This window comes from Triticum aestivum, chromosome 3B (genome assembly GCF_018294505.1).
Source record: "Triticum aestivum cultivar Chinese Spring chromosome 3B, IWGSC CS RefSeq v2.1, whole genome shotgun sequence".
NCBI lineage: Eukaryota > Viridiplantae > Streptophyta > Magnoliopsida > Poales > Poaceae > Triticum > Triticum aestivum.
Genome location: NC_057801.1, coordinates 830,610,526 through 830,635,650, shown reverse-complemented (window position 1 = coordinate 830,635,650; position 25,125 = coordinate 830,610,526). Strand labels below are relative to the sequence as shown.

Genomic DNA, 25,125 nt, shown 5'->3' with positions numbered 1-25,125 from the left:
TGTGCTTCAGTGAGAGAATGCCCGTCCATACATATTATTTGATCCCCTCCTAGCGTACCTTTTCCATCCAGTCTACCCTTATGCCACGATTCAGGAACACCAATCGGCTTAAGGTCAGGAATAAAGTCAATACAAAACTCAATGACCTCCTCATTTTCATGGCCCTTCGTGATGCTTCCTTCTGGCCTAGCACGGTTATGAACAAATTTCTTCAAGACTCCCATGAACCTCTTAAAGGGGAACATATTGTGTAGAAATACAGGACCCAAAACGTTAATCTCTTCGCAAAGGTGAACTAGGACGTGTGTCATGATGTTGAAGAAGGATGGTGGGAACACCAACTCAAAACTGACAAGACATTGCACCAAATCATTCTGTAACCTTGGTATGATTTCTGGATCGATTACCTTCTAAGAGATGGCATTGAGGAATGCACATAGCTTCACAATGGCTAATCGAACATTTTCCGGTAGAAGCCCCCTCAATGCAACCGGAAGCAGTTGCGTCATAATCACGTGGCAGTCATGAGACTTTAGGTTCTGGAACTTTTTCTCCGCCATATTTATTATTCCCTTTATATTCGACGAGAAGCCAGACGGTGCCTTCATGCTGAGCAGGCATTCACAGAAGATTTCCTTCTCTTCTTTGGTAAGAGCGTAGCTGGCCTGACCCTGATGTATGTCGTCTTTTCCGTGCATACATTGCTGGTCCTCCCGTGCCTCTGGTGTATCTTTTGTCTTCCCATACACGCCCAAGAAGCCAAGCAGGGTCACGCAAAGATTCTTTGTCACGTGCATCACGTCGATTGCGGAGCGGACCTCTAGGTCTTTCCAATAGGGCAGGTCCCAAAATATAGATTTTTTCTTCCACATGGGCGCGCGTCTGTCAGTGTTCTTCGGAACAGGTTGTCTGCCAGGACCCTTTCCAAAGATTACCTTCAAATCCTTGACCATATCATGTACATCAGCACCAGTACGGTGGCGAGGCTTCGTCCGGTGATCCGCCTCACCTTTGAAATGCTTGCCTTTCTTTCTTACGGGATGCCTGCTCGGAAGAAATCAACGATGTCCCAGGTACACATTCTTCCTACAACTCACCAAATATATACTGTCAGTATCATCCAAACAGTGCGTGCATCCGCGGTATCCCTTGTTTGTCTGTCCTGAAAGGTTACTGAGAGCAGGCCAATCATTGATGGTCACGAACAGCAACGCCTTTAGGTCAAATTCTTCCTGTCCGTGCTCATCCCACGCACGTAGACATGTTCCATTCCACAGATGTAATAGTTCTTCAACTAATGGCCTTAGGTACACATCAATGTCGTTGCTGGGTTGCTTAGGGCCTTGGATGAGCACTGGCATCATAATGAACTTCCGTTTCATGCACAACCAAGGAGGAAGGTTATACAAACATAGAGTCACAGGCCGCGTGCTATGGTTGCTGCTCTGCTCCCCAAAAGGATTAATGCCATCTGCGCTTAGACCAAACCATATGTTCCTTGGGTCACCTGCAAACTCCTCCCTGTACTTTCTCTCAATTTTTCTCCACTGCGAACCGTCAGCGGGTACTCTCAACTTTCCGTCTTTCTTACGGCATTCTCTGTGCCACCGCATCGCCTTCGCATGCTCTTTGTTTTGAAACAAACGTTTCAACCGTGGTATTATAGGAGCATACCACATCACCTTGGCAGGAATCTTCTTCCTGGGGCGCTCGCCCTCGACATCACCAGGGTCATCGCGACTGATCTTATAACGCAATGCACCACATACCGGGCAAGTGTTCAAATCCTCGTACGCACCACGGTAGAGGATGCAGTCATTAGGGCATGCATGTATCTTCTGCACCTCTAACCCTAGAGGGCAAACAGCCTTCTTTGCTTCATACATACTCTCGGGCAATTCGTTGTCCTTTGGAAGCATATTGTTTATCATTACCAGCAACTTTCCAAATCCCTTGTCAGATACACCATTCTCTGCCTTCCATTGCAGCAATTCCAGTGTGGTGCCCAACTTTTTTTTGTCAGCTTTGCAATTCGGGTACAACAATTTCTTGTGATCCTCTAACATGCGCTGCAACTTCTTCCTCTCCAAATCACTTGCGCGGTTTCTCTTTGCATCGGCAATGGCCCGACCTAGATCATCAGCGAGCTCATCTGATGCCTCTTCTTCAGCTTGTTCCCGCATTGCCGGCTCAGCTTCTTCCTCCGTTGTTGTATCATCGTATTCAGGGAACCCATGGCCAGGATAGATGCCGTCGTCCTCTTCTTCTTCATTGTCTTCCATCATAACCCCTCTTTCTCCGTGCTTGGTCCAAACATTATAGTGGGGCATGAAACTGGACTCAAATAGGTGGACATGAATGGTTCTTGACGTAGAGTAATTGCGACCATTCTTACAGCCAGCACATGGACAAGGCATAAAACCATCCGCCCGCTTGTTTGCCTCAGCGGCAAGGAGAAAAGTATGCACACCATTAATGAACCCGGGAGAGCATCGGTCATCATACATCCATTGTCGGCTCATATCTTCATTATACACAACACCTAATAGACCAAATTAATACAAGTTCATACATAAAGTTCATATACAACACTTAATTAAATGCAACAAATAACTCTCTAGCTAAAGAATTTAAATGCAACAACAAATGCGATCAAGATCGCAACTAAGGTAACATATGATCCTACAGCATAATGATACCAAGCCACACTATCAATGGCATATTTTCTAATCTTTCTAATCTTCAACCTCATTTTCTCCATCTTGATCTTGTGATCATCGACGACATCGGAAACATGCAACTCCAATTCCATCTTCTCCCTCTCAATTATTTTCAATTTTTCTTTTAAATACTCGTTTTCTCTTTCAACTAAATTTAACCTCTCGACAATAGGGTCGGTTGGAATTTCTGGTTCACATACCTCCTAGATAAAAATATCTATGTCAACTTGATGGGCATAATTTGCCATAAACACGAAATGCAACAACTAGTTTTAAAAGAGAATATACCACATCAGAATCATAACAATTACGAGGGCCGACGGGGACGGATATCAAAACCATGGCACTATGTATAACAAACAACGTATGGGTAAGACAATTATATGAGTAACTATATATCCAAATCACACAAACATCAATTTGGTAATGTAAAACATTCATGAACAAGAGCCTCACCACAAGGTGGTGCCGGCGACGGGACGGTGCGGGCAATCGACGGTGGTTACGACGGAGATTTAGAAGGCACTAAGTAAACCACACCTACATATGCAAACTAAGTGTTATTTTTGACCTCAAATTGCATATAAATCAAATACTAGCAAATATAATTCCTCCCAAATTAATCACTATACAAAGCATTCCAAGAGCTAATCTAGCAATGAGAGTTGAAAGGACAAAGTTGCTAACCTTTGTGATCATTTGAATGGATGGGGGCCTTCAAATCTTGACAAATTTTGGGCAAAATTTGTGAGGAGCTCGAGGAAGAGAGGGGAAGAACAGAGGAAAGTGAGGGGAAAGGGGAAGAACAGAGTGGCTCGGGTGGACGAAGGGTTTATGTACGTCGACCTTTAGTACCGGTTCGTGGCACGAACCGGTACTAAAGGTGCTGGACGGGCCCTGGACTGACAACATCCTGCCACCACTCTCTTTAGTACCGGTTCGTGCCACGAACCGGTGCTAAAGGCGTGCCACGAACCGGTACTAACGAGAGCGGCCGGCTAGCCGTTGGAACTGGCACTAATGGACACATTAGTGCCGGCTCAAAATCAAACCGGCACTAGTGTGTCTCAGATTTGCCCCTTTTTCTACTAGTGTATGTAATGTTGATGTAATGATATCCACCTTGCAAAAGCGTTTCAATATGCAGTTCTATCCTTGATGGGACCTTCGAGTCTCTTTAAGATAGTATCGCATATTGGGCGTGACAAGTTGGTAGCAGAGCCTCAACCGACCATAGGAGCCCCCTTGATTGTTGGCCATTGTTGAGTCTAGAAGAAAACTATTTTGAGTCTTAGGATTATATATATCGGAGAGTAGGATTCTTTTTACTCCTCAACCCACTTCGTCGTTCTGGTGAGGACTCTCGACGTAGATGTTTTGCCTTTCATCTCCTCAATTTTTCACAATTTTTTTTAGGATCACGCGGGTATCTTGGGATCGTTCCGATATTCTTATGACAAGAACATTGTTCTTGGTGCCTCCTGACATTTAGGGGTTGTGGCAGTGTCCCAGGGAGTTGAGCTCCGAGGTGTTGTCGTCATAATTTTATCGTTGCAGTTCTGGAATACCTGAGTTTTGCCGACATCGAAAATCTCTTTTATGCAGTTGTTGGTGAGATAACCTCGACACCACCCAGTATTGGGGAGTTCGGGAGTATCGCTATAGCTCGTATAACGGATGCTTTTCGAAGGTTGAGGTACACGATTTCCAGAGTTTTCTTGGTTATGTGTTGACGGATGGATACAGCTGGATGTAGGGATTGTTAGTTTGGGTGAGATATATTGCTTCCCCTGTATCCCCAACACCAGATTGCACGACCAGAAAGTTTCGGGAGTTTTATAGGTGGGAATTCAAGTAGCTCCTAGTATATCTTTCCGACAGATGCATGATATGGGATTGGGTAAATCTCTATCATATGTATTTGTTCCGGCTTATTCTGCAAGCCAAATCCTTTGTTTTGTTTTATTTGTGGTATTCGAGTTGCTTCGAAGTCAAATGTTGAATCCATACCTTTCCTAAATGGTGTTCTCATATTTCTATGGGAATACTAATCCTTCTTGACCATTGAGGTTGTCATGTTAATTCTTTTCCAACCAGCGTGCTTCTCTTCAAGTGGATCCGATCATTTCAACATTCGCGAGATCAATTCTAAGTTTGCTCAACGGCGTTTCTTCCATCTTCCCCAAGTTGCCTTTGTTTTCCCGCCCTCCCACCCTTTTCTTCAAGGACTCAGATATCTTAATCAAGTATCCATCTTATGGATGGGAAGTCTCCCCATTCTTTTCCGTCAATGTTCTTATCCGATGATTCTTAGGAAGATACTAACAGAGCTTCAAGTCTATTATTCTTTGTCTCTTTTCTTCTCTGGTGGATTGATTTCAAGCTTCGGCGTTGATTATATCTCTTTTTTTTGTTTCACATATCTTCCCATGTGAATTTCTTATCCAAGGCTCTCTTATTTATTCACCTTGCCCAGTTCATATCCGGAGTGTTGAAGATATCTTGGAAGATTCATGTTTCCATTCTCAATCCGTTCAAGTTATTTTGAGGTTGTTATCTCATTCAAGCCATTTAATTCAACCGGTGCAATCCCCCCTTTCAATCAATCGTTCAATGGTGTATCTTTTAGTGGGCCCTAACCCACAGGTCTTTTCCCAGGATCTTACCTGACTCTTCTAATTTTCTCGGAGCTATTCTCAAATTCATTTCAAAGTTTGATGTAAGAATGAATCATCATCAGTCAAATGTCCTTCTCCAAGATCGCATTCAAATTCTTTCCATCGTTGGTTCAACCTTTCTATTATTCATTCCGGAGTGCCTCAACAATTCTTGAGGGTGGTTCTCATCATCTTTCTCAACATTTGAAGACAGAAGAGTTTTTTTCCTCCAAATCTTATCACTTCTTCCAAAGATGCGTAGTTCAAGCTTGATGCCACCCTCTCATAATTGTTTTCGATTGTGACAATTCTTTCCACCCATCCGGAGCACTTCATGAGTTGTTTCCATTTTATTCCTACGAAGGCCATCATTTCAGGATTATTCATTCCAGCTTTCAGCTCTCGTTCTCCAAATCTTACCGGTGCATCGTTCAAATAACCTCTAGTCAGTTCATGGCCTCTTCGTTCTCATGTATCTAAATCCCCTCAAGTATCTTCATTCGTTTTCCAATTCTTCCCGGTGAATTGTGCCTTTACTACTTTCGTTTTCAATTCTTACGGTGGCCCGTTCAAGATTTCTCTTCCTTCGTCATCGTATCAATTCATTCATCCTTTCGTTTGTTTCAATCCCACCAGTGGTTCCATCAATACCTTCTCAAGTTTGCACTATATCTCTCTTAATCCTTTCTACGAGAATAAGTAGTATGTCAAATCTGTTGTTTGTCATCAATTTAAATTGGTGAAGGATACGCATAACGTAATTCTTATTATTGTTTCATCCAAGTGATCTAGTTTCTTCTTTCAAGAGTTGTTCATCATGTCATTTTTCTCGGTTCGAAGTGTTTCATCTTTTGTTTTCTGGAGTTCCAAGTTTTCCGCATTATCTCGTCACGAAGATCCATCTAAATCATTTCAAGGCTTGAATCCTATTCTTTTCATCCCTTTGTTTACTGGAGGCTCTACATGGTGGTTCGTCAAGGATTCCTTTCATTCTTCATTTGTTCTTCAAGATTTGTCTCGAGGTGATGATCCGCCAAGCTATACTCAAAATTAAACATGGTGCTCAACACATGTTTTGTTTGAGGCGTTCAAGCATTCTTCATCTTGCATTCTGAAGAGCAATTCCTTCTATCTTATCTTTCGAGATGGTGTTATGTCATCCTTGACAATTTCTCTTCATGTTTCATTATTCACAAGTTGTCAAGAATGAGATATTTTAAAACAATCATTTTCTCTTCGATCATGAGTTGTTTCAACCCATCATAATTGCTTCGTTGGAAGTTATCTTATGTCATATTTCACCTTAAGCCTTCCCTAAGGAATGTTCTATTGTGGTGATTATCAATGGTCCAAGTTATCTCTCTATTATCTTGGTGGAAGAAGTTTTTCATCTCGTTGGTGTTATCAATTATATTATTTGTTTCCGTAGTGGCAGAATTTCGGCTCAATTTTGAGAAGCTTTCCATAAGCCCACTACAAGCTTATTCATTTCGTTGTTGGTTTTCCAACAACCCCGTTGTAACCTTCTTGGAAGGGTGCTTTCCAAGTTCTCTTGTGGCAAAAGTTGTCATTTTCTTCCCCGTCCCTTTATCCCAACGATCTATCTTCTATTCTTTCTTCCGGAGGCATTGTAATGTTGCTCTTTTCACTCATCATGTCGAATTGTCAAGGTCATGTTCTTTTCATGCTTATCCATTTAACTGGAGTGTTGTGTCCTCATTCAAGTTCTTTCATCTTATCAAGTTTTGCCTCTCTTTTTCAAACCTGAGTGCTGTCTGAAATCCTTCTTACCCATTGTGTCATTCTTTCAATAGTTCCAGAGGCAGTGTGTTGTTGATTTCATCAAGTATCATCCCATCTTCTCAAGTTCATGTTCTATTCCTTCCATGTTCAACCGGAGTGCTGCCCAAATTCTTCCTGTCTCATCTTGTTTTACCCGGAGTGGTTTCGAATTCTATCTTGTCCATTAAACTCTTGATTCATGTCTTTACAACCTTCAAGTTCCCGTAATGTTCCTTGTTTCCATTTTCTACCGCTCTGCTCTCAATTGTGTTCAACTCCGTTGTGTTCTTTCTTTCAACTTTTCAACCTCGCAAGGTTCTTTGGTTTCACTCATTTGTCGAAGAAGCAACTTAGTTTTACCTCTTCTCTTCCTCTTCCGTTTCTCTCCTGTGCCATCCTAGATCTCGGGACGAGATCCTCTTGTAGTGGTGGAGTGTTATAACACCCCGGATGTAACTTTCCATTTATGTAACTCCAACTCTTGCCATTTCCGGGTATGTGTTGTGATTTTCCTCCGTGGTTGGGTTTTGTCTTTCGTTTTGCATTTTGTTCGTGTCATGCATCTCATCTCATAGCATCATGCGCATTGCATCTGCATGTTTTCAAAAAGCTTGCATCTGTTCGTAGTTGCCGCGTTTCCCCCTTGCCTTTGTTATCCCTTTCGAGACCAACCGTTCATTCGTTGTCCGACCGTTTGAGCCTCTTTGCATAGCTACCGACCACCTCCGCAACCTAGTCCAAAAACTTCTCCCGGACCCGACTCGGGCTATCATGACCAATGGATCCGGATCATCTCCAAACATCTCCATTTTCTTATTTGGACTCCCTACCTATTTATTTCTCGACCTTTCGATTACGATCGGAGGGACCAAATACCCCTACCAAAAAAACCACTTGCTATTTAAAGACCAACCCTAAAACCTAGGGGAGCTGTCCTATCTGTCCCATCGCAGCGCCGCCACTCCACCAAATCCTCTTCAGGATCTCACGTGCCCGATCCACCCAACCAGCCGCAGCCTCCTCCTTCCTCGATCCAAATCCAACGAGCCCACCCGCGTCCGAACCAACCAGCACCCGATCCTCCCCTGCCCGAGCTCCTCACCACGCCACCGGAGCCCCAAGCCGCCAACACCATCGCCGCCCTGCTTCCTCTGCATCCCTTGCTTCAGGTCGAGCAGTGCGCCACAGCGCTCGACCGCGTGTTGACTGCGCCACCTCGCGCGTGGGTCGCCTGCTGGCCTCCAGATCAGGTCCAGCTCGCCTCGCCTTCTTGCTGCTTTCTCCACCGACCTGGGCTTGGCCCATGGGTAAGCAGCCCCTCCAGCCCCTCCCATGTACACTGCTGGCCCAATCAGTTTCGGCCTGATTCATGTTTTTTTTCGCGGAACGATTTTAGCTAATTATCCAGAGTTTACGGTTTTACAGAAAAAACCCTAAGCATCATGCATATAATAACTCATGAATCGTGCATCGGATTAAAATGATTTAAACATGTAAAATGCTTAGAACTTTGTGTAGATTAATAATATGCCACTTTCATCCATGTTTAAAATGGTTAAAATGCTGTTTGTTTAAATTTTCTCAAATGCCATGTTAAAATGATTTATTTCATAACTAAATAACCGTAGCTCGGTTTTAAATAAACTTTATATGTAAATGGGGTGGGAAAATGCCTAGTTTAACATGGTGCACTTTATTTTCCTGTTTAAAAACATTAAAATATGGTTTAGGGAAGAACAGTACCAAATATAAAATATGCACATGGGGATTTTTCGGAATTGTTGTATGTTGTTCCGGCCTCATTTAAACTTGCCTAGATAGTTAGTTTGCTTATGTTTCACCTCTTGCCATGTTTATCAATATTTAATATTGTTGAGTAGCTTATAACAAGATTAAACTAAATAATTGATGTGGTGTTTCGTCAATATGCAACTCGTTGCATATTGAGCTCCACTTAACTTGTAGTGTTGTTTGTACACTTTGCCATGCCATGCCTCATTAAACCGGACATGCATCATACTTGATTGTGCATCATGCCTTGTTTATGTGATGGTTGTTTACCATGTTGTTTGCTTCTTTCCGGGTTGCTTCTCTCGTTAGCTTCAGTTTCGTTCCGGAGTTGTGAGGATTCATTCGACTACATCTGTTTGTCTTCTTCATGGACTCGTTCTTCTTCCTAGCGGGATTTCAGGCAAGATGACCGTCACCTTGGATCTCATTACTATCACTGCTATGCTAGTTGCTTCGTTCTATCACTATGCTGCGCTACCTATCACTTGTTCTTCAAGCCTCCCAATTTGCCATGTCAGCCTCTAACCTTTTTCACCCTTCCTAGCAAACCGTTGTCTGGCTATGTTACCGCTTTTGCTCAGCCCCTCTTATAGCGTTGTTAGTTGCAGGTGAAGTTGAAGATTGCTCCATGGTGGACAGGATTATGTTGGGATATCACAATATCTCTTATTTAATTAATGCATCTATATACTTGGTAAAGGGTGGAAGACTCGGCCTTATGCCTGGTGTTTTGTTCCACTCTTGCCGCCCTAGTTTCCGTCATACCGGTGTTATGTTCCTTGATTTTGTGTTCCTTACGCGGTTGGGTGATTTATGGGCCCCCTTGATAGTTCGCTTTGAATAAAACTCCTCCAGCAAGGCCCAACCTTGGTTTTACCATTTGCCTCACCACCACCTACTTTTCCCTTGGGAGTCGCGCTCTCGAGGGTCATCTTTATTTAGCCCCCCCCGGGCCAGTGCTTCTCTAAGTGCTGGTCCGAACCATAGCCCTTTGCAACGCCCCCTCAGGGAAACTTGAGGTCTGGTTTTAGTTGTACGGATTGCTCGTCCGGTGTTGCCCTGAGAACGAGATATGTGCAGCTCCTATCGGGATGTCGGCACATCGGGCGGTTTTGCTGGTCTTGTTTTACCATTGTCGAAATGTCTTGTAAACCGGGATTCTGAGACTGATTGGGTCTTCCTGGGAGAAGGTATATCCTTCGTTGACCGTGAGAGCTTGTGATGGGCTAAGTTGGGACACCCCTACAGGGTATAAACTTTCGAGAGCCGTGCCCGCGGTTATGTGGCAGATGGGAATTTGTTAATGTTCGGTTGTAGATAACTTGACACCTGATTCGAATTAAAACGCATCAACCGCGTGTGTAGCCGTGATGGTCTCTTTTCGGCGGAGTCCAGAAAGTGAACACGGTTTTGGGTTATATTTGACGTAAGTAGGAGTTCAGCATCACTTCTTGATCATGGCTAGCTTCACGACCGTTCTGTTTGCTCTCTTCTCACTCTTATTTGCGTATGTTAGCCACCATATATGCTTAGTCGCTGCTGCAACCTCACCACTTTACCCCTTCCTTTCCCATTAAGCTTTGCTGGTCTTGATACCCATGGTAATGGGATTGTTGAGTTCTCATGGCTCACAAATTACTACAACAACAGTTGCAGGTACATGTTATGCGATGATCATGACGCGAGTGCGATCTTTGCTTGTTTTGGAGTTCTTCTTCTTCTTCTTCTTCGATCAGGGGATAGGTTCCAGGTCGGCAGCCTGGGCTAGCAGGGTGGATGTCGTTTGAGTTACTGTTTGTGTTTCATCCATAGTTAGATGTTGATCTTATGTATGGTGTGTTGTTGTATTCATGTGGCATTGTATGCCCCTGGTATGTATCCCCATCTATTATGTAATGTTGATGTAATGATATCCACCTTGCAAAAGCGTTTCAATATGCGGTTCTATCCTTGATGGGACCTTCGAGTCTCTTTAAGATAGTATCACATATTGGGCGTGACAAAGCGGAAATGCCCTGAATATTTGGTGGATAAGAAGGATGGCAAAGTGAACAAGGGTATATTTGATATACAGGTTATTGATGTGTACCTTACTAGTGTTTATAGTAACCCTGAGTATTTGATACTTGTTCGGTTGCTAAGATTAGTAACTTGAAATAGGAGTTACAGAATAAACAGAGGCTAGTTGAGGGTGAAGTGACGATGTGTCTTGGAAGTGGTTCCAAGATTGATATGATCATCATCGCACACTCCCTATACTTTCGGGATTAGTGTTAAACCTAAATAAATGTTATTTGGTGTTTGCGTTGAGCATAAATATGATTTGATCATGTTTATTGCAATATGGTTATTCATTTAAAGTCAGAGAATAATTGTTGTTCTGTTTATATGAATAAAACCTTCGATGGTCATACACCCAATGAAAATAGTTTGTTGGATCTCGATCGTAGTGATACACATATTCATAATATTGATGTCAAAAGATGCAAAGTTGATAATGATAGTGCAACTTATTTGTGGCACTGCCATTTGGGTCATATCGGTGTAAAGCGCATGAAGAAACTCCATAAAGATGGATTTTTTGAATCATTTGATTATGAATCATTTGATGCTTGCAAACCGTACCTTTTGGGCAAGATGACTAAAACTCCGTTCTCCGGGACAATGGAACGAGCTAGTGACTTATTGGAAATAATACGTACTGATGTATGTGGTTCAATGAGTGTTGATGCTCGTGGTGGGTATCATTATTTTCTGACCTTCACAGATGATTTGAGCAGATATGAGTATATCTTCTTAATGAAACACAAGTCCGAAACATTTGAAAAGTTCAAAGAATTTCAGAGTCAAGTGGAGAATCATCGTAACAAGAAAATAAAGTTTCTACTATCTGATCATGGAGGAGAATATTTGACTTACGAGTTTGGCCTTCATATAAAACAATGTGGAATAGTTTCACAGTTCACACCACCTGGAACACCACAATGTTATGGTGTGTCCAAACATCATAACTGCACTTTATTGGATATTGTGCGACCTATGATGTCTCTTATCGGTTTACCACTATCGTTTTGGGGTTATGCATTAGAGACAGTTGCGTTCACTTTAAATAGGGCACCATCGAAATCCGTTGAGACGACGGCTTATGAACTGCGGTTTGGCAAGAAACCAAAGTTGCCGTTTCTTAAAGTTTGGGGCTGCGATGCTTATGTGAAAAAGTTTCAACCTGATAAGCTCGAACCTAAATCGGAGAAGTGCGTCTTCATAGAATACCCAAAGGAAACTGTTGGGTACACCTTCTATCACAGATCCGAAGGCAAGATATTAGTTGCTAAGATGGATCCTTTCTAGAGAAGGAGTTTCTCTCGAAAGAAGTGAGTGGGAGGAAAGTAGAACTTGATGAGGTAATTGTACCTTCTCCCTTATTGGAAAGTAGTTCATCAAAGAAGACAGTTCCAGTGATTCCTACACCAATTAGAGAGGAAGTTAATGATGATGATCATGAAACTTCAGATCAAGTTGCTACCGAACCTCGTAGGTCTTCCAGAATAAGATCCGCACTAGAGTGGTACGGTAATCCTATTCTGGAAGTCATGTTACTAGACCATGATGAACCTACGAACTATGAGGAACCGATGATGAGCCCAGATTCTGCGAAATGGCTTGAGGCCATGAAATCTGAGATGGGATCCATGTATGAGAACAAAGTGTGGACTTTGGTTGTCTTGCCCGATGATTGGCAAGTCATAGAAAATAAATGGATCTTCAAGAGGAAGACGGACGCTGATAGTAGTGTTACTATCTACAAAGCTCGACTTGTCGCAAATTTTTTTTCGACAAGTTCAAGGTGTTGAATACGATGAGATTTTCTCACTCATATCGATGCTTAAGTCTGTCCGAATCATGTTAGAAATTGCCACATTTTATGAAATCTGGCAAATGGATGTCAAAACTGCATTCCTTAATGGATTTATTAAAGAAGAGTTATATATGATGCAACCAGAAGGTTTTGTCAATCTTAAAGGTGCTAACAAAGTGTGCAAGCTCCAGCAATCCATCAATGGACTGGTGCAAGCATCTCGGAGTTGGAATATACGCTTTGATGAGTTGATCAAAGCATATGGTTTTATGCAGACTTTTGGAAAGGCATGTATTTACAAGAAAGTGAGTGAGAGCACTACAGCCTTTCTGATAAGTATATGTGAATGACATATTGTTGATCGGAAATGATGTAGAATTTTCTAGAAAGCATAAAAGGAGTGTTGGAAAGGAGTTTTTCAAAGAAAGACCTTAGTAAAGCTACTTACATATTAAGCATCAAGATCTATTGAGATAGATCAAGACGCTTGATAAGATTTTCAATTAGTACATACCTTCACAAGATTTTGAAGTAGTTCAAAATGGAACAGTCAAAGAAAGAGTTCTTGCCTGTGATGCAAAGGTGTGAAGTTGAGTAAGACTCAAAACGCGACCATGGCAGAAAATAAAAAGAGAATGAAAAGTCATTCCCTATGCCTTAGTCATAGGTTCTATAAAGTATGCTATGTTGTGTACCAGACCTATTGTATACCTTGCTCTGAGTTTGGAAAAGGAATACAATTTTGATCTAAGTGTAGATCACTGAACAGCGGTCAAGAATATCCTTAGTGAGGACTAAGGAGATGTTTCTCGATTATGGAGGTGATAAAAGAGTTCGTCGTAAAGAGTTACATCGATGCAAGCTTTTACACCGGTCCAGATGACTCTAAGTCTCAATCTGGATACATATTGAAAGTGGGAGCAATTAGCTAGAGTAGCTCCATGCAGAGCATTGTAGACATAGAATATTTGCAAAATACATACGGCTCTGAATGTGACAAACCCGTTGACTAAACTTGTCTCACGAGCAAAACATGATCATACCTTAGTACTCTTTGGGTGTTAATCACATAGCGATGTGAATTAGATTATTGACTCTAGTAAACCCTTCGGGTGTTGGTCACATGATGATGTGAACTATGGGTGTTAATCACATACAGATGTGAATATTGGTGTTGAATCACATGATGATGTGAACTAGATTATTGACTCTAGTGCAAGTGGGAGACTGAAGGAAATATGCCCTAGAGGCAATAATAAAGTTATTATTTATTTCCTTATTTCATGATAAATTTTATTATTCATGCTAGAATTGTATTAACCGGAAACATGATACATGTGTGAATACATAGACAAACTGAGTGTCACTAGCATGCCTCTACTTGACTAGCTCATTAATCAAAGATGGTTATGTTTCCTAGCCATGGACAAAGAGTTGTTATTTGATTAACGGGATCACATCATTAGGAGAATGATGTGATTGACTTGACCCATTCCGTTAGCTTAGCACTTGATCGTTTAGTATGTTGCTATTGCTTTCTTCATGACTTATACATGTTCCTATGACTATGAGATTATGCAACTCCCGTTTACCAGAGGAACACTTTGTGTGCTACCAAATGTCACAACGTAACTGGGTGATTATAAAGGTGCTCTACAGGTGTCTCCAAAGGTACTTGTTGGGTTGGTGTATTTCGTGATTAGGATTTGTCACTCCGATTGTCAGAGAGGTATCTCTTGGCCCACTCGGTAATACACATCAATATAAGCCTTGCAACCATTGCAACTAATGAGTTAGTTGCGGGATGATGTATTACAGAACGAGTAAAGAGACTTGCCGGTAACGAGATTGAACTAGGTATTGAGATACCGACGATCGAATCTCGGGCAAGTAACATACCGTTGACAAAGGGAACAACGTATGTTATTATGCGGTTTGACCGATAAAGATCTTCGTAGAATATGTAGGAGCCAATATGAGCATCCAGGTTCCGCTATTGGTTATTGACCGGAGACGTGTCTCGGTCATGTCTACATAGTTCTCGAACCCGTAGGGTCCACACGCTTAAAGTTCGATGACGGTTATATTATGAGTTTATGTGTTTTGATGTATCGAAGGTAGTTCGGAGTCCCGGATGAGATCGGGGACATGACGAGGAGTCTCGAAATGGTCGAGACGTAAAAATCGATATATTGGACGACTATATTCGGACTTCGGAAAGGTTGCGAGTGATTCGGGTATTTTGCGGAGTATCGGAGAGTTACGGGAATTCGTAGTGGGCCTTAATGGGCCATACGGGAAAGGAGAGAAAGGCCTCAAAGGGTGGTCGCACCCCTCCCCATGGACTGGTCCAAATTGGACTAGGCAGGGGGGGGGCCTTCCTTCCTTCTCCTTCTCCCTTCCTTTTCTACTACTCCAACTTGGAAGGGGGAATCCTACTCCCGATGGAAGTAGGACTCCCCTATGGCGCGCCCAAGAGAGGGCCGGCCCTCCCCTCCTCTACTCCTTTATATACGAGGGAGAGGGCACCCCATGGACACACAACAATTGATCCCTTGGATCTCTTAGCCGTGTGCGGTGGCCCCCTCCACCATAGTCCACCTCGATAATATCGTAGCGGTGCTTAGGCGAAGCCCTGCGTCGGTAGAACATCATCATCGTCACCACTCCGTCGTGCTGATGGAACTCTCCCTCAAAGCTCGGCTGGATCAGAGTTCGAGAGACGTCATCGAGTTGAACGTGTGTTGAACTCGGAGGTGCCGTGCGTTCGGTACTTGATCGGTCGGATCATGAAGACATACAACTACATCAACCGCGTTGTGCTAACGCTTCCGCTTTCGGTCTACGAGGGTACATGGACACACTCTCCCATCTCGTTGCTATGCATCCCCATGATCCTGTGCGTGCGTAGGAAAATTTTAAAATTACTATGTTCCCCAACACTCTGCTCCACTTTGGGCCCATGAGGCCCATTAACTCCCCGGGGGATTCCGGTAACCCCCCGGTACTCCAATATACATCCGATAACCCCCAGAACCATTCCGGTGTCCGAATATAGTCGTCCAATATATCAATCTTCATGTCTCGACCATTTCGAGACTCCACGTCATGTCCGAGATCATACCCAGGACTCCCAACTATCTTCGGTACATCAAAACATATAAAATCATAATATAACTGCCATCTAACTTTAAGCGTGCGGACCCTACGGGTTCGAGAACTATGTAGACATGACTGAGACACGTCTCCGGGCAATAACCAATAGCGGAACCTGGATGCTCATATTGGCTCCCGCATATTCTACGAAGATCTTTATCGGTCAAACTGCATAACAACACACGTTGTTCCCTTTGTCATCGGTATGTTACTTGCCCGAGATTCGATCGTCGGTATCTCAATACCTAGTTCAATCTCATTACCGACAAGTCTCTTTACTCGTTATGTAATGCATCATCCCACAACTAACTCATTAATCACATTGCTTGCAAGGCTTATAGTGATGTACATTACCGAGAGGGCCCAGAGATACCTCTCCGACAATCGGAGTGACAAATCCTAATCTCGAAATACGCCAACTCAACAAGTACCTTTGGCGACACCTGTAGAGCACCTTTATAATCACCCAGTTACGTTGTGACGTTTGGTAGCACACAAAGTGTTCCTCCGGTAAACGGGAGTTGCATAATCTCATAGTCATAGGAACATGTATAAGTCATGAAGAAAGCAATAGCAACATACTAAACGATTAAGTGCTAAGCTAACAGAATGGGTCAAGTCAATCACAACATTCTCTAATGATGTCATCTCATTAATTAAATGACAACTCATGTCTATGGCTAGGAAACTTAACCATCTTTGATTCAACGAGCTAGTCAAGTAGAGGCATACTAGTGACATTATGTTTGTCTATATATTCACACATGTACTAAGTTTCTGATTAATACAATTCTAGTATGAATAATAAACATTTATCATTAAATAAGGAAATAAATAATAACTTTAATATTGCCTCTAGGGCATATTTCCTTCAACAAGGGCATGGGAGGTTTATATGCAAGCAACATCAGAGAGATCAAGGCGACATCAAGACAGTTTGCAGCTTGCTCCTTCATCTTTGAGGGACGCGATTCTAAGATCGAGGCACATAGCCTCGCCAAACATGCTTTAGGCCTTTCATTAGGACACCATCTGTGGCTCCTCGATGCTCCAGACCTAAATTGTATCCAAATGTATTTGGACTACGATCATTAAATAAAGTGTGTTTAGACTAAAAAAAAGGGTGTCGCAAGAAGCCACACATAGCCGAGCCCGAGTTGTGGATCAAACACTAACAAAGTGAAATGGGTTGGCCCAACTAGCTAGTTTGCCGGTTTTGTAAAGGTTCCAGTTCTGGTTTTGTCAGTTTTAGAAATCTTTTTGAAGGTTCTATCCAATGTTTTTGTTTTATTTATCAGGTTTATTTTTCATTTTTCTTTTTTATTTACATTAAAAAAATCAAATTTGTTAAAAGAAACTACCCTACCCAAAATTCCAAAAAACTTACACATTTTTTGGAAAGGCTCACAATTCCGAAACACATTCTTGTTTATATTAAAAATGTTAACGTTTTAACTGGATTTTGGAAACTTTTAAAAATATTCTAAATTTTAAAAAAATAATTACATGTTCTCTAAAAATGGTCGAGTTTTTTCTAATGTTTGCAAATTTTTGGAAACACTTTAATTTTTATTATAAAATATTTGTCATTCTAAAATAATTTTTTTTGCTGGACAACAAAATAAAATCGACTGAAAACTAGTTTTTTTTTAAACAGAAAAAATAAGAACCGTACGCCACGCTTCTTGATACAGCAGCTGGCCATAATGGGCCGGCCAGCCTGTGCGGGAGGTCAACAAACCATTTCAGACGCAAAGCGGTCAGTTCCGGTTTTGGCCCAGCCGAACAGCGGTGACCTGCGTCTCTCCCGAACCCGAGCCTGCCCCGCGTCTCTCCCGCCGCCGCCGCCGCCGCCGCCGTCGCCGTCGCGTCCTCCACTCCCGGCGCCAATCGCTGTCCGTCGTCTGCCGCCCGCCAGTCGCCACGCCAGAAGCTGGACACCGCCGTTCGCCCCCCGTCGCGCTTGCCCTAGTGCCTCGCCGAGCACTCCGACGAGGTAAGCGAGCTCCTCCCTCCCTCCCTCCCTCTCTTCCCATTCCGAGCTCACACACGCACGGCGCACCGCTCGGCAGCGACGGACGACTGCATCTCGCTGGTTGCCACGCCCGTCTCTGGTGCCGCTCCTGCGCACACACACGGGGACACGGCCACGCGCGGTGAGCAGCACACCTGCACACGCCAGCACACGCACGAGCTGCTCCGATCCAAGGCGAGCCGGTCCAGGGAATCGGGGTTGAGTTTGGGTGGGATTGCTTGCCTGCATATACGTAATTCGATTTTCTGTTGAATTAGCTGTGATTTATTCTACCCTTGAACAAATTTCCTTACTAGTAAGTACTGTTTGATAATGTTAATTTTTAGCAGGTAGGGTGGGCAAGAAAGAGAACTTCCAAGACGAGGACGAGGAGGCCAAGGATTGGACGGCATCCACCATTCTCCCCACAGCAGATCCTCTTCATCTAGGCACACCAGTTTGACGGTCCCTGGGCCAAGGTGAGTTTGTCCTTCCCTTTCTCTTGATCATGTCCGTATTGCATTGCATCACACTAAATTCCAAAGTGAGTACATAGCTTCTGAGAAACTTGGGTTACAATTAAGTTACATGTGGGACACTCAACTTAGACTGCAGTTAACTGACTTTGACATTAATGTTGGCATGGGGCATGTTATTATTTTTAAGCACTTTTGGTACTGAATGCGTGCATTAAAGTAATCTGCACACACACAAAAGAAGCAAGGACGTATATTCTTCCACGTATTTCTGTTAGACTGCTGGTATTTCTTAGCATAGAGTTCCATTCCAATGTTCTCCGATTATTGTGAAACTTATGTATTTATTCAGAATTGTGCAATCTAAAGGTGTTTGTTTTTGCAATTCCAAGAACTGAGCCATATTTTTTTCTTGGAGCTCTAATCCTGAAAATTAAAGGTAGATAGTTCTTAATTCCTATGCACTCTTAACCATGCGTTAGGAGTGAATGAGTGTTGCAATTTGTTGTTGCGTTGGTTGCTTTTTATCTACAGAATCAATGTTCTCAGTTGTAGGGAAACTGATGGTACTAGGCTTTCGTCAGTTGCAGACTACACCAGGACCTCTGACTGCAGCTGGAAAATTGTCTGCCTGGATATTAAATTGGTAACGGAGAATTTTCCATCGTCAGTACAGTGCGGGGGTGCTACCATGTCTAACCTTGAAGACGAGGATCACCTGCTGGGTGCCAGCAGCAATGGAGGATGCGATGAGGTGTTGGTAGAGAATGTCAATATCCATCAACCGCAGGTAGCCCCAGTGTATTCCTACTTGATAGAAGTTGTTGCATTCTCCCACCAACTTCTCTTAGACTAGTTATATATAATGCTTGATGGTCAAGGAAATCACCTTTTGATCTTTAGTCATGTTAATATCTGAGCCTTTAAAATTCATATTAATTGGTTATGTGTGTTTGAGATGTTTGCTTCTTGCTCGGCCTAGATTTTTTGACATTTTAGATCTTTTGTGGACTGGTATTACCTGATAGCTAGCCACTAGTTTGTCACCATCGTACAACTTGAATAAGGTGGTTAAATATTTTTATCCTTTCTCCATTAGGAGGTCACGGTATCTGGTTCAACTCCTGGAGATATAGAAATGCAACATCTAGAGGTCACACTGTCCAGTGAGAATTCTCAGGCTCAAGACAGTCCAGAGTTCATGCGTTCCATGGGTAGGAGGCTGAGGGCTATAGATTTACTACCCAGGTGTCCGAATGGGCCGGTAGGTGATATTGATAAGAAAATGCTAGAAGCAGCCATGTCAGGTGATGTCCGGTTGTTGAGGAGCACTTGCAGCAGAAACTCTTGGAGTTTGTTTCAAACTACTCCACAAGGAAATAATTGTCTCCATATTGCTGCTATGCGTGGGCATCTCATGTTCTTCACCTCTGCTTGGCAGCTCCAGAAGCCACTTGTTCTTGCTGTGAACAGTAATGGGCAGACTGCATTGATGGTTGCTGTAATTCATGGGTTTCCTGATATTGTTACACATACAGTTTCACTTTTGAGAGGTCAACAAGTTTTGGAAGAAGCTCTATTGGTAGCCGATGATGCTGGATACAATGTGTTACATCATGCTATAAGATGTGGGTATCAGGACCTAGCACTAAAGCTGATTGGGGAAGCTCCCGAGTTGTCCAAAGCGATAAGCAGAATGGATGAATCACCAATGTATATTGCCACACTCAAGAATTACAAGGAAATTTTTGAGCAGCTTATCGTTATTACAGACTCTGCTGACTGCGGTCAACATGGCAACAATGCCTTGCATGCAGCTGTGAGAAATGGAAATGAAGGTAATAAAAATATGAAGTTTCTTTTGTCACTTCTTTTTTGCTCGTACCAATCATTAAATTCATTGTACTCATTACATTCCAAGTTGATTGCCGTCTTAGATGTGTTATGGAGTTTCCGACATGCTAGCTACTGACTATTGTAGAAAGTGCTGTGATAATATTTGTTCTATCTATTTGGCATGAATGTTAACACCATATGTTTTTTCTCATTGAAATTTCTCAAGTACCATTAACACCATACTTGCTGACTGAGATGTGTTATCCAATTAATGCTGCCTGCCTTAGAAAAATTGATGCTACTGTTTTGGATATTTTTGTATTTCAAGTCTGATAATGCCGTCTTCTTGCTGTTGATGTATTATGTGTACCGTTGGTTTCAGACATTGTGAAAACAATCATGGAGCATCGCCCATCGATGGCAAAAGTTGAGGACAGTGTTGGGATATCTCCAGTGAGATTGTCAGTGATCACTTGTAGAACTGAGGTTCTTCGAGTATTTCTGAAGACGGATTTCTTGCTTGGGTATGAAATTAGCAATGCAGGCCAACCTCTCCTTGTATCAGCGGCTTCGCATGGTGCAATTGATGTAGCTAAAGAGCTGCTCCTACATTGCCCTGACGCTCCATATGAGAACAGTACCACTGGAGTGACCTGTCTTCACGAAGCTATTGTTTCAGAGCACGAAGAGTTCTTAAACTTTATTATATGTGCCCCGCAGCTGCGCGCTCTCATCAACCTGCGTGACAAGGAGGGGAAGACAGCGCTTCATCACGCTGTTCTCAAATGCAGGCCTAAATTGGTTGGAAGTATATTATCCCACAAGGATATTGACATTTCTATACTTGATGAGGAGGGTCACTCTGCCGCATGGGAACTGAAGTATGCGTACAGCGAGGCGAAAACACTCGAATGGGTAATTTCTCTTATCCAGATCATTTAAATTTTTGTTGGAACATAGGTTTATTTTACCCATAGTTGTGTGGTTGACGGTATTGTTGACTAGATTAAGATATTGTATGATATGGATAAGTGTGATGGATCCTAATTGGCTAGTTAGTCCTGCTGTGTAAAACTTACTTGTGATCAATGCATCAAGGTGGCTGCGAGCTTCCATGTCAAAGCATGCCTCAATAAGATCCCCCCTTCCCCCTTTCATGGATCTCTTGTTGCCTCCTTTCCCTTTACCAGTGTTTTCCAACTTCTGGACATACCTCCACAAAGGCATCTTCTCATTATCATCTGCCGGAATGACATGAGCAGCAGCCAATACCTGTACTGCATTCATGGTGCCTCCTCCACTGCTTGCTTCACTTTCCAACGGAAGGAGAACTACTAGACATGGCCGATCTGAATGGTACAAAGAGATTAAGGGAACTGGTCAGAACAGAGAGCAGAAACAAAATAACAAACCGATCTAATCTTAAATCCTAAGCCTAAAGTACCTATTGGCACAGGTGCACTCGTGCAGAACGGATGTGATCACTAACTGCATGCCAGGTTACAGAACAAATCAATCTAATCTGAGTTCAGAACAGAAGTTACAGAACAGACTTGATTGGGAGAAGGCGTGCAGCCGGGAGGGAGACGACTCGACAAGGGAAGGCGAGAGGTTATGGGGTCGTGCAGCTTCAAGAGGGATTTTAACGTTGAAAGGAGGGTTTCCCGTATCCAAAATGTATCATAGCAGTATCCCACACGTATCAGGACTAGTTTACTTTCTAAAAATTTGAAAAATCAAAGGATACCTATCGAGCTGTATCCGGCAGTATCCTCTGTGTATCCGTGCAGGATGCCACCAGCCTTGCATTTGCAACAACACCGCAAACTAGTTCGGCCTGAATGTTGAACAGAGCAGGAACAGACTCCCTAAAACCCAGAGAAGACACTGAAACTCATAGATTCAGAAGAGAATTTCAAAGCCATAAGATACTTGAACAGACCACAGTTCAGAGAGGGCGAACAAAATTCAGTAATAAATATATGCCTAACAACGTAGGTCAGCTGCTATTGGCCGGTGGTTGAATAACTGTGAATGCTTGTTTTATGCATTGTGGTCCCTTTCAGTTACTCTTTATTGCAGGATGTTAAGTCTTAACATTTTTGGTGTCTTGCAGAATGAGATCTGCATGCTTCTTTCAAAGGCTGATCCTCGCGATAGCTTCTCCATCCATTTTTTGCAAAAGGAAGCGAGGATAAACGCAGTCAATGCATCTAGATTGGATTCAAAGTCATTGAGCAAGACCTACACAAGTAATACAGCGATCATTGCGACTCTTATCGCCACTATCACGTTTGCAGCCTTGTTCACGGTGCCCGGTGGCTATAGCTCAGACCCGGGAAGCGCAGGTCAGCCGGTTTACTCCAGGAGCCAGATCATATTCTTGATATCTGATGCACTGGCGATGTTCTCTTCTTTTTTAGTAGCTTTTCTCTGTGTTCTTTATCGTTGGGGCGACTACAGATTCTTGGTGCATTATTTGGCTGTCACAAAGCTGCTAATGTGGGTCTCGTATGCGTTCACACTTGTAGCTTTCACTATTGGGATGTTCATATTGTTGGCGCCACATCACTTGTGGTTGGCCATTCTCATTCTTTGCTGTGGAGCTCTTGTCCCGCTGGCGACAAAGATTGTTGGTGAATGGCCTGTTCTAATGCTGATGCTGAGATCTCGGCTAGGTGGAGGCCCCAGCACCTACAGGGGTCAGCTCCTTGACATTGTTTGAGCAGGGTGTGTTGTTTTTTGGTCCTGGAGACTGGATGGATGGATGATGCTATTTGTAAAGTCATGTTCTAATGTATTACAAAATATGTTTGGATTATGTTATTATGGTTCTAAGTAATAACAAATACTATGTTTAATATTTTTCTTGCAATGGAGTATCATGCTTTGCTTGAATGAATGCTCTCCAACAGAGCGTGACTTTTAACGTTTTCTAGGACATTCTTTCACCATTTTCACTGCAAATAAGTTTGTTTTGTGCAAGTATCTATAAAACATTGCTATTATCATGCAGTATTGAGTATTGAACATCAAAATGCAGTGCCTGAAGTGTTCTTTCTTGTTTCCCGCGGGTGGGCGACTTAACTATTAAGAAACAGAGTTGCGCAAGTAATGAGAGACAGCGACCTACCTTTCCCTCGCCTACGTAGCCTTTTTTGTGACATCGAAAACAGTATGCAATGGTACTGCTCCTACCTTTCCCTCGCCTACGTAGCCTTTTTTGTGACATCGAAAACAGTATGCAATGGTACTGCTGCAAAAGTGTCATGTATATGTAATAAGTATAATAATATTGAACAAAATGAAGATTGGCAACTAGATTAACTTAGGTTTCTCAGGTGAACAGAGATAGGCAACTCATGACACTTGCTTAAGCTGGTGGTCTAAGGGCATCTCCAAAGCAGACCCTTAAACCGTCTGTAACCGTCGAGACCACGTGGTCCAGCATGTTTTACCATCCAATGCGGGCCTGTATCGGTTCGTCGAGCGGTCCAGACGTACCTTTGCTTTGTGGGAGCCCGGACAGCTGCCACTTAGGACTCCGACACCCCCGACGCCTCAATCCTTCCCATTTTTCTCTCCTTGTGTTTTTCTCTCTTGCCTTCGCCACTGCTTCACCACCCCGATCGCCACGCCACACCCCTGTCGGAACTCAACGTATCCGTCACCTCCAGCGGTACACCCGGGTTCCACCCCGCTTCTCCGCCACCGTTCCACACCTCTCCTCTGACCGCCCCGCCATGTACCATCCGCTCCTACAATACTCACCATGCCCGTCAATTTTTCGGTGATCGCTCGACCTATTTTTTTTGTCCCTTCTTCTTTGAAGCAATGGCTCGTCAGACGAGGACTACACGGATGAGACGACTATGACGCAGGCAGTCCTTGAAGATAAGGAGCGTGGGAGGAGCATGTTCTCAATTTCAAGGTATCCATCAAGGGTCATCGAGTGCTCAACTTCAACAGGGCGCACGACATTTGGAAAGTCTCACTTTGCTCAAAGATAAGAAGCAACTAGAAAGGATGTCGAGAGGACATTTGGAGTTCTGCAGGCAAGTTTTGAAGTTGTTCATGGACCTGCTAAACAATGGAAATCAGAGACCATGTGGGATGTGATGACATGTTGTGTGATCATGCACACCATTATAGTCGAGGATGAGGGTGAGGATGCTGCCACGACTCTAGAATTTGAGAACATGGGTGATTCTATCTAACTTCCACATCAGAATCTGGCCACATTTGAAGAGTTTGTTCAAATGCATCAACAAATTCGACATCGAGCAACTGAGGGAAGATCTCATTGAGCATCTGTGGGCGGTTATTTGATTTTTTTTAAAAATTAGAACTACTACTGCATTTGAACATTTCTAGTCAATGTATACGCGGCTATTTAAACATGCAAACTTAAAAAAAATTAGGGGCCGAATGTATGCGGATAGCTTTGGATAGCCGGCTCCCGCATCCGTATCCATGGACTGCCCCCCTCCCCCTGTATGCGCAAGATGCGAGAGCGAATTTGCGGGTCAGTGTTGGAGATGCCCTAAAGAGTTTCTTCTTCTTGTTGTTGTTGAGGGAAAGCCATCCATCCGGCTAGCTTTATTGATCTGTAAACAATGATACATTGTTCAATAAGTAGGGCAAAAGAAAGCTAGGGGATTCATAACCCTGGAAACATAATTTGCAGGAGTACAAGGATACCTAGCTATCTCATGCGCCACCGAATTGGCTTCCCTTTGACAGAAAACAAAACTAACCTCATCAAAACTGCAAGCAATCAGTGCACATTCCACCATCTAGTAGAGCGTCAGTAACTTATACAGTCAGATGTAAT

General features: G+C 43.0%; 1 protein-coding gene across 7 annotated transcripts; it reads left to right on the top strand.

The window, feature by feature from the left end:
* The first annotated feature begins 17,718 nt into the window (after positions 1-17,718).
* On the top strand, positions 17,719-23,154 carry LOC123072751 (ankyrin repeat-containing protein NPR4). 7 transcript variants are annotated; one of them, XM_044496380.1, is made up of 6 exons: positions 17,719-17,961; positions 18,330-18,458; positions 19,046-19,245; positions 19,555-20,293; positions 20,674-21,206; positions 22,408-23,154. In XM_044496380.1, exons 3-6 carry the CDS (start codon positions 19,147-19,149, stop codon positions 23,014-23,016), a joined length of 1,980 nt encoding a protein of 659 aa, XP_044352315.1. In that variant the 5' UTR covers positions 17,719-17,961; positions 18,330-18,458; positions 19,046-19,146; the 3' UTR covers positions 23,017-23,154. The 7 variants fall into 7 exon arrangements, with proteins under 7 accessions (XP_044352315.1, XP_044352314.1, XP_044352317.1 ...); XM_044496379.1 differs by having other exon boundaries at positions 19,040-19,245; XM_044496382.1 differs by having other exon boundaries at positions 19,029-19,245.
* Positions 23,155-25,125: the final 1,971 nt, after the last annotated feature.